The sequence below is a fragment of the Microcaecilia unicolor genome, chromosome 1, assembly GCF_901765095.1.
Source record: "Microcaecilia unicolor chromosome 1, aMicUni1.1, whole genome shotgun sequence".
Taxonomy (NCBI): domain Eukaryota; kingdom Metazoa; phylum Chordata; class Amphibia; order Gymnophiona; family Siphonopidae; genus Microcaecilia; species Microcaecilia unicolor.
Window position 1 is genome coordinate 268,423,551 of NC_044031.1, and position 16,560 is coordinate 268,440,110.

Sequence of the window (16,560 nt, forward strand, 5' to 3'; positions counted from 1 at the left end):
GGCTGATGAGCATCCCATCATTCTATGGGCACTGTTGCTTCAGCGCTGGGGCTGCTGGGAAAGTGAGTACACAGCTGCCTCTGAATCTCTGGTACAGAGCTCTTCTGGACTACAACTCCCAGCTGCCCCTGTGCCATTCCTAGATACATTGTTGTGTACAGTGTAACCAAGGAGTCAAATATGAGTTCCGAACTGGAGCTGTAGAAGAAGGGAGTCGAGCTGCTTCTTGCAATTCTTGGAAGAAGTACAGGAACATGCGTGAGCCAATTATTTTGTTAGCAGAGCAGACACAGTATCATCTGGTAAGAAAGTCCTTGTGTTCCTTGATTAAAGTGTATCTACCTATTTATTCCATAGAGGGGGGTGGGGAAGTTGTTTAAAGATACCAGAGAGAAGGGGGGGGGGGGGGGGGTGATTTTGTGTTTCACATGGAGAACAGCAGCTGAATAAAAATATGTATCCTTTCTGTAAACAATCTCATTTGATTAATTCCAAAAGGGTGTGTGTGTGTGTGTGTGTGTTGGGGGGGGGGGGGGGTCGTCCCTTGGTGGAGGGTCCCTTGGTGGAGTTCTTTAAAGGTACCAGAGAGAAAATTTTGTTGGGAGGGGGAGAGGATAATGGAGGGAGTTGAGTGTGTGACCCAACTATAACTTTTTCTTTGTGATCCTGTCAGCTTGGTTCTTTTGCTAGCAGAACAGGGAGCACAGTAAGAAAGAGAAGGCACAAATTTAAAAGGTCTCATGCTGATTAAAAATGGTATCGTTAAGAAAAATCTCATTTGATTCATTTCAGAGATGTGTGTATGTGAGCGAATTGCACGACACTGTGTCAGAAGGTAAGAAACAAAAATGCAACATTCTGTTTCTTAAATCAAAAAATCCACTGATTCATTCTAGAGAGAAGCGTGTGGTGGGTGGGGCGGAGAGAAGGAGAGGCACTGGGCCCGTGGTGTAGTACAGTTTATTTATTACATACAGATTATTTGATCGTAGTGGGCTCACAATCTAAGTTTTTGTACTGGGGCAAATACCCCATTTGCTGCCTTAGGTTCCAGCTTCTCCAGCTCACTTATAAACATAAGAACAGCCATACTGGGTCAGACCAATGGTCCATCTAGCCCAGTATCGTGTTTCCTTCAGTGGCCACTCAGGTCACAAGTACCTGGCATAAACCCAAATAGTAGAACAATCCATGCTACATTTGTGTGTGCATGGGTAGATAAAAGTATACAGTCAGGATCTCATTCTAAATTCCAACACCCACACCTCGGCCCTCACTGCTACCCTCCCTGTTCTCTCTCCCTGACTCCCAGGCCAGCAAGGTAGGGGCTACTCTAATAATATATGTAAAATTTAAGCATTGTCATAGTAATGGATGTGTGTTATGGTTTTTTTTCTTTTCAGTTTTAATTATAGCATTCTGATAGAAGTGTGAAGTGCACTGGTGTGAATAAACCCAGAATATAAAATGACAACAAATCTAATTTCAAATTTCTTTGAAAACGTTGCTGAGCCAGGAAAAGCCTGTTGCAAGGAGTGTGACAATATTTTGTCTCTGGGCAGTAACAAGCCTAGATTTCATACTGTCCATAGACTGAAGTCACCTGGCTAAATTTCACAAGGAAATCAACAGCATTTATCTGAAATGGGTCACTGAAAACTACGTTGAGGTGACTTGCAAGAAAGCCAGAGTCAGTGTTGCAGATGAACCCACGGTATCTGCTGCTTTAATCCAGCCAACTCTTGCAGCTGTGCTGAGCTGTCAAGCACCATTCGCTGATGGCAGTGAAGAAGCAAAACGTATTAACAAAGCAATTATGGATGTCATCATCATCAACATGTTGCCATACTCCATTGTTGAAGGTGAAGCATTTAAGTGGCTGAATTTTGCTGATCTGCAGGTCCTCAGTACTACAAACTAAAGTCGGAAGTATTATCGTACTTCACTCATTCCTGCAACTTATAATACTATTGTTGAGCATGTAAAGAAATTGCCAGGAAAAGCAAAATGAGTGCCCTTCATAACTGCATGCGAACAAATCCAACAAAGACCTGCTCATCTTCACAGGACACTTCCTCCCTGGACCAACCAGGCATAAAGTGATCTTAAGCGCAGTGGTGCTTGAGGAGAATCATGATGGTGAGTACCTTGCTTCAAAACTGCAAGAAGCTGTAACACAATGGGGACTGCAAGGAAAGTCGCACATTGGAGTTCATGATAATGACGCAAATATGGTCCGTGCATTGTGCATAGCCGATATCTGTGCCATTGGCTGTGTGGCCCATGCACAAGAGTTAGTTGTTCATTATGAATTGTTCACTCAAACATTGGTGGAGTCTCTGATCAAGAAAGTCTGCAAGATTGTTTCACATTTCAAGCACAGCGAGCAACAAGCACAGTAAGCAGGCATGCAGAACGTCTGATGAATGTCAAAAGTCTTGTGATGAACCAGCACACGTGGAGGGGCATTTTCGATCGGGAACACCCATCTCCGAGGACGGCGCCGTGAAGAGGCGGGGCCAACCATATTTTCGAAACGAGATTGGCATCATCTTTCGTTTCGATAATACGGTTGGGGGCGCCCAAATCTCAACATTTAGGTCAAATGCTGAGATCGCTGGCTGTAGAGATGGGCGCCCTCGGTTTTCAGCCATAATGGAAACCAAGGGCGCCCATCTCAAAAACGAACAACTCCAAGGCATTTGGTCATGGGAGGGGCCAGGATTTATAGTGCACTGGTCCCCCTCACATGCCAGGACACCAACCGGACACCCTAGGGGGCACTGCAGTGGACTTCAGAAATTGCTCCCAGGTACATAGCTCCCTTACCTTCGGTGCTGAGCCCCCCCCAAAAAATCCAAAACCCACTCCCCACAACTATACACCACTACCATAGCCCTAAGGGCTGAAGGGGGGCACCCACATGTGGGTACAGTGGGTTTGTGGTCGGTTTTGAAGGGCTCCCATTTTCCATCACAAGTGTAACAGGTGGGGGTGGGGGTGGGGGGTGGGCCTGGGTCCGCCTGCCTGAGGTGTAGTGCACCCACTAAAACTGCTCCAGGGATCTGCATACTGCTGCGATGGACCGGAGTATGACATTTGAGGGTGGCATAGAGGCTGGCAAAAAAAGTTTTTTAAGTTGTTTTTTTTAGGGTGGGAGGGGGTTAGTGACCTCTGGGGGAGTCAGGGGAGGTCATCCCCGATTCCCTCCGGTGGTCATCTGGGTAGTTCGGGCACTTTTTTGTGACTTGGACCTAAAAAAAAAGGGATCAAATAAAGCGGACCAAATTCTCGCCAGGGACGCCCTTCTTTTTTCCATTATCGGCCGAAGCCGGCCGTCTTAACCACGCCCCCATCCCGCCTTCCATACCCTGCCGACACGCCCCTTTGAACTTTCGCCGGCTCTGCAACGGAAAGCAGTTGGAGCCGGCCAAAATCGGCTTTCCATTATACCGATTTGGCCGGGTTCACGAGATGGACGGCGGCCATCTCCTGATTTGTGTCGAAAGATGGCCAGTGATCTCTTTTGAAAATAAGCTGGATAGTCCATCCAGTCTTCCCAACAAGATAAACTCATTTTACACATAGGCGTTGACTACGTGGGTGCTGTGGGTGCTTGAGCACCCCCAATATTCCACCCACCAGAAGTAGTTCGTTCCCTCCCTCCGAATTCCAGGGTCGTCGTCCCCCCTTTCGAGTTCCAGGCCCACTCCCTCCCTCCGTCCGAATTTTAAAAGTGATCTCTTGACTTGTCTTACCTCGTCAGGGACAGGTTAAGGTGGCCGGCAGCATCAGTGATGAAATGCGTGCAGGCTTGGCCCTTCTCCCTCTCTGTCTCTCAACTCTGGTCCCGCCCTCATTTCCTGTTTCTGCAAGGGCGGGACCAGAGTTGAGAGACAGAGAGGGAGAAGGGCCGAGCCTGCACGCATTTCATCACTGATGCTGCCGGCCACCTTAACCTGTCCCCGACGAGGTAAGACAAGTCAAGAGATCACTTATTGCTTTACAGAAGTCAAGAAGCAGTGATACTTCCTAGACAGGCAATGAAGAGGTTTTTTGTTAGATAAGGTAAAGAGCACTGTAGAAAACAGTAAGTGATATTACAGTGAATTAAGTTAATGAGCATTTACAGGTTTTTACTACAAGCTTCTTAAAATTCTTTATGTTAATAATTGCAGAGGTTACTCCAACTTTGCTTTACCAATAATTTTTTAATGGCCAGAATATTAAACTGCATTAAAACATGTTATTTGCTGATTTTAATGGCCAGTTTGGTGGGCATTATCTGCCCTAAAGTACCGCTTTAAAAGACTTATGTAGTAAAGGACATTAAACCTGGTGTTTTGAAGCAGATGACATGATGCAGTATTGGTGGTGGTAATGAGTAGCCCAATATTGAACAACCTCTACCTGAAAAATACTAAAATGCCTCACCCCTCTATGCCCCAGGATGAAGGGCTTTGTTGGGCCCACACTCTTTCCATTCCCTCTACTTTCTGTAAGGGATGTCAACCCCCTCCCCCCACCTGTTGCATCTGAAATAAGGCTACAAGTGATTGAGTCAACTAAGAAGATAACGCCACATTGTACTGCTGGGATCACATCCAAAATGATGCTGATTAAATTTGACTGGTCTCTCCTTTTTTTCCCCCACAAGACAGTTTTAGGTCAACTGGTGCTGTTTTGGAATTTGGTACTTGCAGAGCAACATTGTCATATTCCCTCTTTAGCCGGTCAAGCATAGGCCCGTATCAAATGCAGTAGGTAGAGGGTGAGGGCAGAGGGCCAACTTGAGGTGTCATTCTAGGAATGTTGGTGGGAGGTGGGGTCAGGAAGATCTTCTTTGGACCTGGGATTGGTGACAGGTGGAGGGGGCTTCTACTCTTATGCCTTGGGGAGGGGAAGTAGGGATGCTAAATTTTTAAAGTTAAGGGATGGGGAGATGGTGGCCCACATTGGGTTACGCATTAGCCACTGAAAGCTAGTGCAAAATACTAGATACAGCATGAAGGGATTTTTTTTTTTTTTGCAGTACTAGAGGGTTACTACAAAAAATATAGCTTCATTAAATCTTTGTTAATTTCAATAATAGTTGCTACAACCGCATGAACTCTTTTTGGAAACCAGGGGTCCTAGGCTTAGGTTGTGTGCATGTTCACCTAACAGCCATCTTTTCCTTCTGGTTGAATTGTCAGGGCCTGGGGGTTCCATGATGGTCTAGAAGCTGCCACTCTGTGAGTTCCGGGGAACACCTGTTGCTACCAAATGTCCTAGAGAATTTTGCTTGTTTGCCACACTGAAGAGGAAGGGCAAGGCAAGAATTCCTCAGTCACTTTTGCTGCTGCTAGCGCAGGGTCTAAAATGATGTCAGCAATACCTAGTGGTAGTTTTGCAATATTACTGGAGGCTGTGGTAAAATGGCTAGCTAATGTCCAGCCCTTTTAAGATGTTATTTATTTAGATTTGCTCACACTTTTTTTTCAGTAGTAGCTCAGTAGATGCAGCTGAATGCTGTCAGTCAGTAAAAATAACACAGCTTACGAGGTTGATCACATGGCACTGACTAACCTGTGGTATTGCAATTCCTGCAGGAAATTAAGATACAGTAAAAACAACTTTACCCCTAGTGGTAGTAGCCCCAGGGGCTAGTAAAAGCAGACTTGGGGGAGGGGTTACTGGAGGATAGTAGACTTCTACTACTACTTATCATTTCTATAGCGCTACTAGATTTACACAGCGCTGTACACTGGACATAAAGAGGCAGTCCCTGCTCGAAAGAGCTTACAATCTAGGACAGACAAACAGGACAAATAAGGGAGTTTCAAAGGTGGGAATGATAAAAATGAGTGCTGAACAAGTGAGTAAGGGTTAGGAGTTAAAAGTGACATCAGAGGAAAGGGGCCTTTCATGATGGAATTAGAGGTAAGGGGGTGGTCGAACTAATGCCTGCCCCCTTTTAAGATCCTCCTGGCCCTTTTAAGACACTCCTGACCCCTTTAAGATGTGGCCTGGGAGCATTGGTCACAACTTTGCAGTCCAGTGTTCCAGGCCAAGAAATATAAAATATAACAATTTATTACAATTTGAATAGAGTGATGTGGTAGCCAGGTTAGTCCACTTTTAAAGGTAATCAATAGAAATAAAATAAAACAAGAGACAAGAAAATAAGATGATACCTTTTTTTTTGGACTAACTTAATACATTTTTTGTTTAGCTTTTGAAGGTAACCCTTCTTCAGATCAGAAATAAGCAAATGTTGATAAATAACAGTATATGTAAGTGAACCATCAAAGCATTCCAATGACAGTTTCACAGGAAGAGGGTGGGGTGGTTAAGGTGAGAAACATGGGAGCTGAGTGGATGAGCATCTTTCCCTGTCTCATCCACCCAGCTCCCATGTTTCTCACCTACCCACCCCACCCTCTTCCTGTGAGACTGTCATTGCAATGCTTTGATGGTTCACTTATATATATATATATACTGTTATTTATCAACATTTGCTTATTTCTGATCTGAAGAAGAAGGGTTACATTTGAAAGGTAATAAAAAAATGTGTTAAGTCCAATAAAAAAGGTATCATTGTCTGTTTTATTTTATTTCTATTGATTATAATTTGAAGATTTTGTAGAAAAGAAAAATTTAATTTACTTCACTCTCCAGCTTATTTTCGAAAGAGAAAGATGCCGATATTTTGACCCAAATCGGGAGATGGGCGTCTTTCTCCCGTGGGCGTCCAAATCGGTATAATCGAAAGCCGATTTTGGGCGTCTTCAACTGCAATCTGTCGCGGAAACGGCCAAAGTTGACGGGGGCGTGTCGGAGGCATGGTGAAGGTGGGACTGGGGTGTGTTTATCGGCCGAGGAGAGATGGGCGTCCTCGGCCGATAATCGAAAAAAGAAAGGCGTTTTTAGCGCAAATTTGGGTCACTTTTTTTGGACTCTCTTTTTTTCACGAACAAGTCCCAAAAAAAGTGCCCTAAATGACCAGATGACCACTGGAGGGAATCGGGGATGACCACCCCTGACTCCCCCAGTGGTCACTAACCCCCTCCCACCCCACAAAAACAACTTTAACAACTTTTTTTTCCAGCCTGTATGCCAGCCTTAAATGTCATACCTAGCTCCATCACAGCAGTATGGAGAAAGAATCATTTTAGAATCAACAACCTATTCATTAACTGTTAATCTGACTTAGATGCAAGTGAAAGCTAGTGTACCTCAAAAGCTAGTGCTGAAGAATATATCCCCATTTCCACTTATGTACGTCCCTGAAATATATCTAATAACTTAGGGGCCCTTTTACTATAATGTGTTTAGATTTGGAGTTAACACAGAATTTTCCCGTGCATTAACTACAAATCTAAAGTGGCACTCTTTAGGATGTCTTCAATTTTTTAAAATTCAGGCTGTGCGTGGTGCCTGCTAGGAGTTAATGCCAGGGCACTTATCGCCTCCTATTTAGGAAGTGCTAAGCGCTCCTGTGTTAACCAGTTAGCTAGCATGCTGTACTTAGGCATATGTTTACTAAGGTGCATTTGCATTTCTATTGCGCTTTTAAATTTAAGGCGCATTAAACGCTAACGTGCCTATACATTTCTATGGGCTTGTTAGCGTTTAATGCATGTAAACCATTTACGTACGTTAAAAATGCTAACGTGCCCATAGCACATCTTAGCATAGGCGTTAGTGTGCACTGGTTAATGCTTCCACATCTTGCTCCACCCATGACATACCCCCCTCCCAAAAATATTTTTTAAAAATCAGGCAAGTTAGACAAGAGCATGGATCTCCTACTGGGCAAGGCATACGCAGTGGGGGAAAATGTATATTGAGGCATTGGATGCAAGAGGAACCACCCACCATCTGGCTTTGGAGGAATAAATTTCACGAGTTGATGTTATGGGAGGCTAGAGCAGCACGAGGCACCCCAAAGAAAAGAAAAGCATTCATTTCCATTTGGAACAGATACTTGCAAAATATCATAAAGCACGAAGTGCAGTGCTCAATAATCTGACCGAGCCATGAGAAGGAGGGAGAGAGAGGCTAAATATTTTAGGAGTGGGAGTGGTTAGTGGAGTATGCATAGTTGGAGAAGCCCGCCTCAGAAAATGGTGTAAAGTGCCAGGGGAAACCGGACACGTTAACCTACACTCTGATAATTATACTGAGGGGAGAGGTAGAGGGACGCCATGAAGTAAAAAGTTGTTTTAAGAGGATAGAGGGGAGGAAGGTGGGGGAGGGGGGAAGGGGATATAGTTTTGGAAAAGGTAATATTCTATGTAAATTGAAGAGTTACATGCAATAATAGCTTAGAGAAGTTTCCTTTGAAGAAAAATATTCAGAAGTCTCGTCTGTAAACATTGCTGGGATTTAAACGAGGTAATAATACACAGAGCAAAACACGAGACAATTATTGGAGTTTAATATAGAAGTTTATGGGTTATGATAGAATTATTTGTTATCAACTTTTATTGTTTAATAAGGAATTGCTAGTAATGCGTTTTCATCTATAACAATAGTTAATACATAAATGTTAAATACAGAACACGGTTTGGGGGGAGAGAGGGATAAGTGCTATATTACAAAATTTGATGGCTGTACGTAATGTTGCATGCTTGAAGTGTTGTTCCACTGAGCTCTGTACAATTGTTTTGATGCTGCTATGTTAAGGTGGATTTGTACTTTTGGAGTTGTCATCAATAAAAACTGTTGAAATATAAAAATCAGGCAAGTTATCACAAAACGCTTTAATGTATTTCTGTGGTAGCTTGTTTGTGCACTAACTGTGTGTTAAAGGCTTAATGCCCTTTAGTAAAAGGGCATCTTAGGTTGTAGTTTAATATTAGCTGAAAAAAATCCTACATTGTTGCTTCATGTTCTAGTATTTTGTGATGAATGAAAGAAAATGTAGCTATTTTTTTCTAATAATTAGGGGAGAAAGTCATAGACGAAGTTCTTGTATTGAAATAATAATGCAAAGAGGTGGGTACTGTGATACAATCTTCCCTGTCAATTTACTTCCATTTGTGTGCTTAAAATGATTAAACTTATAATAAATATTGTATAGTAAGGTTTTGTATTAATTACAGTAGGGAATTGCTTTACCATTTACGTTCAAATCATTTTTATTGATGATGGTCCACATCACTACACTTTATATTAACACCATCTCAAAGATATACTTCTTTCTCCTCTACATCAGCTCTATTCCTTACCCCTTCCTCTTCACCTAACCCTCCCCTCCACCTTCCACCCCTCATCTCTTACTTTGGGCTATCTCCCCCCCCCAAAAAAAACTGTTCCTCCTCCCAAAACTATGATCCCCCTCCTCCGCCCCCCCCTTTGCCTCGTTGGGTTCCATTTCTTTGTTCTAGTCCCACACTCTTATGCAGACAAGAACCTTATACATTCAACAATCTGCATTGTGCTGCTGGGGTTAAAGTTCTCCAAAAAGGAGCCCATCTGCATTCAAATGCTTTCTCCACTGCAGCCTGGTCAGAGTTCGCTGCTATCCGCTCCATCCGCATTAACTGTTTCATTTGATTTCTCCACTGCTGCATATGCTTTACCAAACTTTTTGTATTTGAGTTTTGAGAAAATTTTTTTCCATGTAGTTGCACTTTGAGATGAAATAATTCCTTTAAGACATGCTGATAGAGCCATGCAGTAATACAGTATTAGAATTCCAACATAGCTTGAATCTGATCTATTCTTTGTTTCTCTTGTTTAAAGTGGTTTCCTCTGAACATCGTTGGAGATAACATGGTTCTCCATGAGTGTCCTTGGCTTATAAGAATAGAAACACAGATATAAATGCATCTGCAATTTCAAACAATGCCGAATTTCCAAGAGCTTCTCAAGAGTAGTAGTACTGAATCTGCTTCTGTTTGTTCTGGGACCGTGGTTGCAGGAAGATATATAACACAGCAGAAACTTGGCAGCGGAAGTTTTGGAACAGTCTATCTGGTTCTAGATAAGAAGGCAAGAAATGAAGAATTGTAAGTACATATTCTTAACTCTTATTAATATCTGCAAAGTAGTATGTTGAAGGACAGAATGTATATTTTCACATAAATTAGCTTGTACCTTTTTCATTGGCAGCTCAGGCAAGTTTCCATTCAGGTACAGTAAGTGCATCTACATTTTTACCTTGGGCAATGGTGGGTGAAGTGACTTGTCCAAGAAATCATAAACAGATCTATATGTTGGGAAATCTGCTTGTACGTATGTTGCTAGTTTAAAGAGAATAAACACATGGCTTAGTTAATCTGCCCATTATCCTTTTCTGTTCCAGTAATGCAGAAACTACTTGATCTTTGGATTCAGCCTTCTGCTCCTTATTTAAGGATCCTCAGCATTCTTGAGGTCTTCGTAAATAGCCTTTAACAAAAAGCATTCCATAGAGCCTTCTGGTTTTTTTTTCTTCCAAGAGCAAATTGGAAATCGTATTCTTCACATCTTTAAAAGAGAAGGCTGAAAGGAACAGATGCACTATAAACACATAGGGAGGAATTTTCAAAACAGTGCTGGTAGTTGCAAGGAGTTTTACTGATGTTGCAAATTCTTAGAGACAGTACAAGGGTATTTTCCCTTTGAAAAACTGCCTAGGATAAAAACACCTACATAAATTTGCCCCTGACCCTGATATTTTGTTTTCCTCTGGATTCCTTTTTCCTTGAAAAAACAATATGCGGAGCTTTCAAAACGCAAAAAGTTTAATGTTTAATAAGTACTTGATATACCGCCTTTCCTAGGAAGGTCAAAGCAGTTTCCAAAATTACAATAAAAATATACAATAAGAGAAGAACTCCATTATGTTGGATTATTTGTAGTAAATAATTAGCAGATTTTAGTACACACAGCTTCAGCTTTAGAAATGTTAATTTCTTTCTTCATCTCTCTCTCATTCACCCCTGAATAATTCACTGCTGAGTCACTTTAAAGTTGAAGTAACAAAACATCTGTTTACTCACAGTTTGTAGTTAGATTATAATCAGACAGGCTTATATTTACATATTACTATACATTTGTCTTATCAGCTCCTTCCATGTGCTTAGATGGTAATGGATGCTCACACCACCATAGATCCTCTCAGGTTAGGAGAGATCATGAGCTCCATGTGCTCCATGTGCTGCATGTGCTGCATCTACTGTGTCTGACCCCCACAGGAAGTTGCATAGCTGTGTGACCTCTCTAAGTAATTCACATCAGAGGTCACAGAGTAATCACAGAGAAATAATAGGTGACAGGCAATGCATGTAAAATACAATTACATTCCAACAAACCCCTTCTCATGCATAACTGTCATGCAATTATTTATTCATACAAAGTCCAAGCTTTATACGCAGATTCACAAAACGTTCTCTGGGTAACGGTTTGGTCATGATGTCAGCTGTCATCTCACTGGTGTGACAATAGTGTAGACTGATGACCCCTTCTTTCGCCAACTCTCGCACGTTGTGGTATTTCGTTGCGATGTGCTTGGTGCGTGACTGAACCTTGTCATTCTGTGACAGTCGGATGCAGCTCTGATTATCTTCCATTATCTGGATTGGTCTCTGTTCAGCTATTCCGAAATCCAGCAAAAGTTTTTCAATCCACATCAGTTCTCTGCACGCTTCCGATACGGCCACGTATTCAGCTTCTGTAGAAGACAGACTCACAATACTTTGTTTATGACTGGCCCATGAAATTTGTACATTTCCATACATAAACACATATCCACTTGTGGATTTATAATCAGAATGATCCCCTGCCCAATCTGAATCACAGTAACATATTAGTTTTGGATTACTATTGGCTGAAATCTTTAATTTACAATCAATGGTACCCTTTAAATACCTTACCATCCTTTTAACTGCAGTCCAATCTGATTTGGTAGGTGAGCTGACCCTTCTGCTCAAAATTCCTACTGCATTTGCTATATCAGCCCTGTATGTGGTAGCTAGATATAAAAGCTTACCTATGGCTGATCTATATTGGATGTTATCTGGTAAAGGTTCTCTTACTGTTTCATCCTTCAGAAAATCAGTGATCATGGGAGTGCTTACAACTTGGGCATCTTGCATACCTAAACTTTCAATAAGCTCATTTATTTTCTGCTTCTGGCTTAGAAGATAAGAACCATCATTTTGTTTCTCAATTTCTATACCAAGATAGTATGACACATTACCAAGTTCTTTTATCTCAACATTGAGGTTTAAATATTTTACAATGTCCTTGTACTCTTGCTCACTTTTGCTTGCAATGAGCAGATCATCAACAAAAGCTAAAATGTATGCATATTGTCCATTTGTGCACCTAGTGTACAAGCATTTATCTGCTTCACCTTGCTTAAATCCTAAATTTGTCAATATTTCATGCAATTTTTCATTCCAACATTTTGCACTTTGCTTTAATCCATAAAGACCTTTGTTTAATTTACACACTAGCTGTCTTTGTTTTGTATTTATGAAACCTGTTGGTTGTTCCATGTACAAGTCTTCAGTTATATCTCCATGAAGGAACGCTGTTTTCACATCAATGTGGTTGACTTGCATGCCTTTTGAGACTGCAATGCTCAGAAGTGTTCTTATTGTCGTGTGTTTCACTACAGGTGCAAACACTTCATCAAAATCTTCTCCATATTTTTGAAGATATCCCTTTGCCACTAATCTGGCTTTATACCTTTCCACTTTTCCTTGTGCATTCCTTTTTAACTTGAATACCCATTTGCATCCTATAGCTTTCTTGCCAGGAGGTAATTTTGTAAGAATCCAAGTATTATTTTTATCCAATGCATCAATTTCTTCTTGTGCAGCTTTATGCCATTCAGCAGCTTCTTCTGCTGGCATTTTCTCAATCTCATCCCATGTTAAGGGCTCTTGAGCTTCTGCTGACTTTGTTAAGTAAGACAGTCTTGGGGGTGGAACACCTTTGTTTTCCCTGGATGAGCGTCTGACAACAGGTTGGTCTGACCTTTCTGCATCCTCTATATCTGAGAGTCCTTCTCCAATTGATTCCCCTTCTCCAACTGTACTGTCTTCTTCAATGATCCTTTCTGTGTCTGCTTCCTCTGCCTGTTCCTCGTTAGATACAGGTGAGTTACTTTCAGACATCTGCCTTGGTATGGCATTTATATACACTGGCATGTCTATTATGGTTCTAGTTTCATATTCTGGATGATAAGGCTCATCTGGGATAATCCAGCCTTTATCAACCCTTTTGTTTTCATCAAAATATGTAACATGTCTTATGCCAACAATGCCAGTTTTCAGATTCAAAATTCTATATCCTTTGTGTCCTGGAGTATAGCCAACTAAAATGCCCCTTTCTGTTGTGGAATCCAGCTTATGCCTTCTTTGCTTTGGTATATGAGCATATGCTGTACTTCCAAATGTTCTTATGTGTGACAGGTTTGGCTTCCTACCATGCCATGTCTCATGTGGTGTGCGCTCAGCGCCTTTAGTTGGCATTCTGTTTTGTAGGTACACTGCTGTGAGAATGGCTTCCCCCCATAGTCTTTTAGGGAGATTGCTATCTGACAGCATACATCTGGTCATTTCCACAAGTGACCTAAATTTTCTCTCTGCAACAGAATTTTGCTCTGGTGTATAAGCTACTGTTGTGATATGTTGAATGCCTTCTTGTTCTAGAAATGTGCGCATGCTTTGTGAAGTGAACTCACCACCATTGTCGGTCTGAAGAACCTTTGGTTTTCTTTCAAATTTATTGCTCACCATGGCTACGTATTTCTTCAGCATGTCTGTGACTTGACTTTTCTCTTTCAGCAAATAGGCCACACAATATCTAGAGAAATCATCCAAGAATATTAGCACAAATCTGTTATTTCCCAATGATGGGATATTAAACGGTCCACATAAGTCACTGTGTATTAAGTCCAGCACTTTATTACTCCTATTTCCTGTGTATGCAGGAAATGAGGGTCTCACACCTTTTTGAGTAACACAGTCTATGCATTTCTCCATTTTACCAGCATCTGCACTTATCTGAATGCCAGTGGCTAGTTGCCCACTGCGAAGATCCTGGATCACCTTAGAATCACGATGTCCCAGGCGGCGGTGCCAGATTTCCAGACTACATTTACCATCATTCTTCCTTACTTGCACCATATGTGAGGCTTCACCTGAAATGTTCAGCTTATAAACATCATTATGCATAAAAGCTTCAGCATACACTTCATCATTTTTAGAGATTGTGCACTTACTGTTTTCAAAATGAATCACAAATCCCTTCTTATCTAATGTAGATACACTAAGCATATTGCAAACTGCTTGGGGAATATACAAGACATCACTTACAGGAATTTCTTTAACTTCATTAGACACTTTGCATTTTAAGAATCCAATACCTTTTGCTTGGATCTTAGCAGTCCCTGCGTTTGCAGTTTTAAGAATACCTTCCTCTGGACACATTTCCTGAAAGAAATTCTTACAATTGGTTAAATGGCATGTGCTCCCCGAATCCAAAATCCAAGTACTTTCATTTGAATTATTATTTACCATAGTCAAAGATTTTTCTGCCATTAGAAAGCCCTTGTGTTTATCTTTGTCCTTCATACATTTCCTGGTTTGAAAATTCTTTAGTTCCATTGGCTTAGGTGAGCTAGAGGGAGTGTTTTGTGTTTCCTTACACCATTTAGATACATGTCCCTCCTTTCCACATGAGTAGCAAATCAGCTTGCCCTTGGGTGGAGTTTTCCCATAGCTCCGCCTTTCTCTGTTCTTTGCCAAGAAATTTGTTTCATTTCTCTCTGACTTGCTTTGAGAACACATCTCCTCAGAATCATTTATTATGCATTCCTGCCTTAGTTTTGATGTTGTCTGTTCAAAAGATTGCCCTTCAATGGCCTCATTTACAGACCTAAAAACATCAAACTTCTTTGATAGTGAGGTAAAAAGAAATGCTCTTTTCAATGCATCACACATGGGAATTCCAGAAAGTTCTAACTTTTGAAATGAAGACATAAGATGCATAATGTGATCATTACATTTACTTTTATCCCTTAATTTGGTTTCATTCAACTCTGCCAACCAAATTGGTTGCTGCTTTGCATATGTAGTTGCATACATAGTTCTCAGTTTATATAAAATGTCCTTTGGTGTATCTTTTCCCTCCACTAATATGGCTTGTTTCTCTGAGAGAGCTTCCAAAAGCATGCACTTCACATAATAGTTTGCATTGTCCCATTCAGCCATATTTTCAGCTGTTCTGTCTTGGTCTAAGCATATATTTAATCTTTTTGCTCGAAGGAGACATATGAATCTTAGTTCCCACTGCCGATAATTAAACTCAGTTAATTTAGGCACCTTGAGAGAATAGAAAAATGGTGAATTTCTTCCCTCAGCCATTTTCTTAGCCTTCTGTCTGCTGTGTGGGGGGAGAGAGAGACAGACTGAATTTTTCCTTTAAAACTTAAGAGAAAAATGTGGCCTTTTTTTCTGCCTGGTAATATTTCTCTTCTTTTTCAATTCCTGGCCCTGGGCCCATAACCCTTTTGTTGGATTATTTGTAGTAAATAATTAGCAGATTTTAGTACACACAGCTTCAGCTTTAGAAATGTTAATTTCTTTCTTCATCTCTCTCATTCACCCCTGAATAATTCACTGCTGAGTCACTTTAAAGTTGAAGTAACAAAACATCTGTTTACTCACAGTTTGTAGTTAGATTATAATCAGACAGGCTTATATTTACATATTACTATACATTTGTCTTATCAGCTCCTTCCATGTGCTTAGATGGTAATGGATGCTCACACCACCATAGATCCTCTCAGGTTAGGAGAGATCATGAGCTCCATGTGCTCCATGTGCTGCATGTGCTGCATCTACTGTGTCTGACCCCCACAGGAAGTTGCATAGCTGTGTGACCTCTCTAAGTAATTCACATCAGAGGTCACAGAGTAATCACAGAGAAATAATAGGTGACAGGCAATGCATGTAAAATACAATTACATTCCAACACATTATATAACAGGAAAGACACATTCATCAAGAATCCCAACCATACTACAAACAGATTTTTTTCATCTAGATAAGTCAACCCTACACCTCTTGCATACATAAGTACATAAGTATTGCCATACTGGGACAGACTGAAGGTCCATCAAGCCTGGCATCCTGTTTCCAGTAGTGGCCAATCCAGGTCACAAGTACCTGGCAAGATCCCAAAAAAGTACAATACATTTTATGCTGCTTATCCTAGAAATAAGCTATGGATTTTCCCCAAGTCCATTTAATAATGATCTGTGGACTTTTCCTTTAGGAAGTCAGCTAAACCTTTTTTAAACCCTGCTAAGCTAACCGCCTTTATCACATTCTCTGGCAAAGAATTCCAGAGTTTAATTACACATTGAGTGAAGAAACATTTTCTCTGATTCGTTTTAAATTTACTATTTTCTAGCTTCATTGTGTGCACCCTAGTCCTAGTATTTTTGGAAAGAGTAAACAAGCGATTCACGTCTACCCGTTTCACTCCATTCATTATTTTTTAGGCCTCTATCATATCTCCCCTCAGCCATCTTTTCTCCAAGTTGAAGAGCCCTACCTACTTTAGCCTTTC

The 16,560-nt window shown here is 41.2% G+C and overlaps 1 protein-coding gene across 1 annotated transcript in view; it reads left to right on the forward strand.

Annotated features, from left to right (window-relative positions):
* The first annotated feature begins 117 nt into the window (after window positions 1-117).
* The window catches only part of NEK11 (NIMA related kinase 11), a 489,228-nt gene continuing 472,785 nt past the window's right edge, over window positions 118-16,560 (forward strand). The window contains 3 exon segments of the mRNA XM_030206452.1: window positions 118-302; window positions 793-835; window positions 9,733-9,998. Of these exon segments, the coding sequence (XP_030062312.1) occupies window positions 9,814-9,998 (185 nt within the window). The 5' untranslated portion in view covers window positions 118-302; window positions 793-835; window positions 9,733-9,813.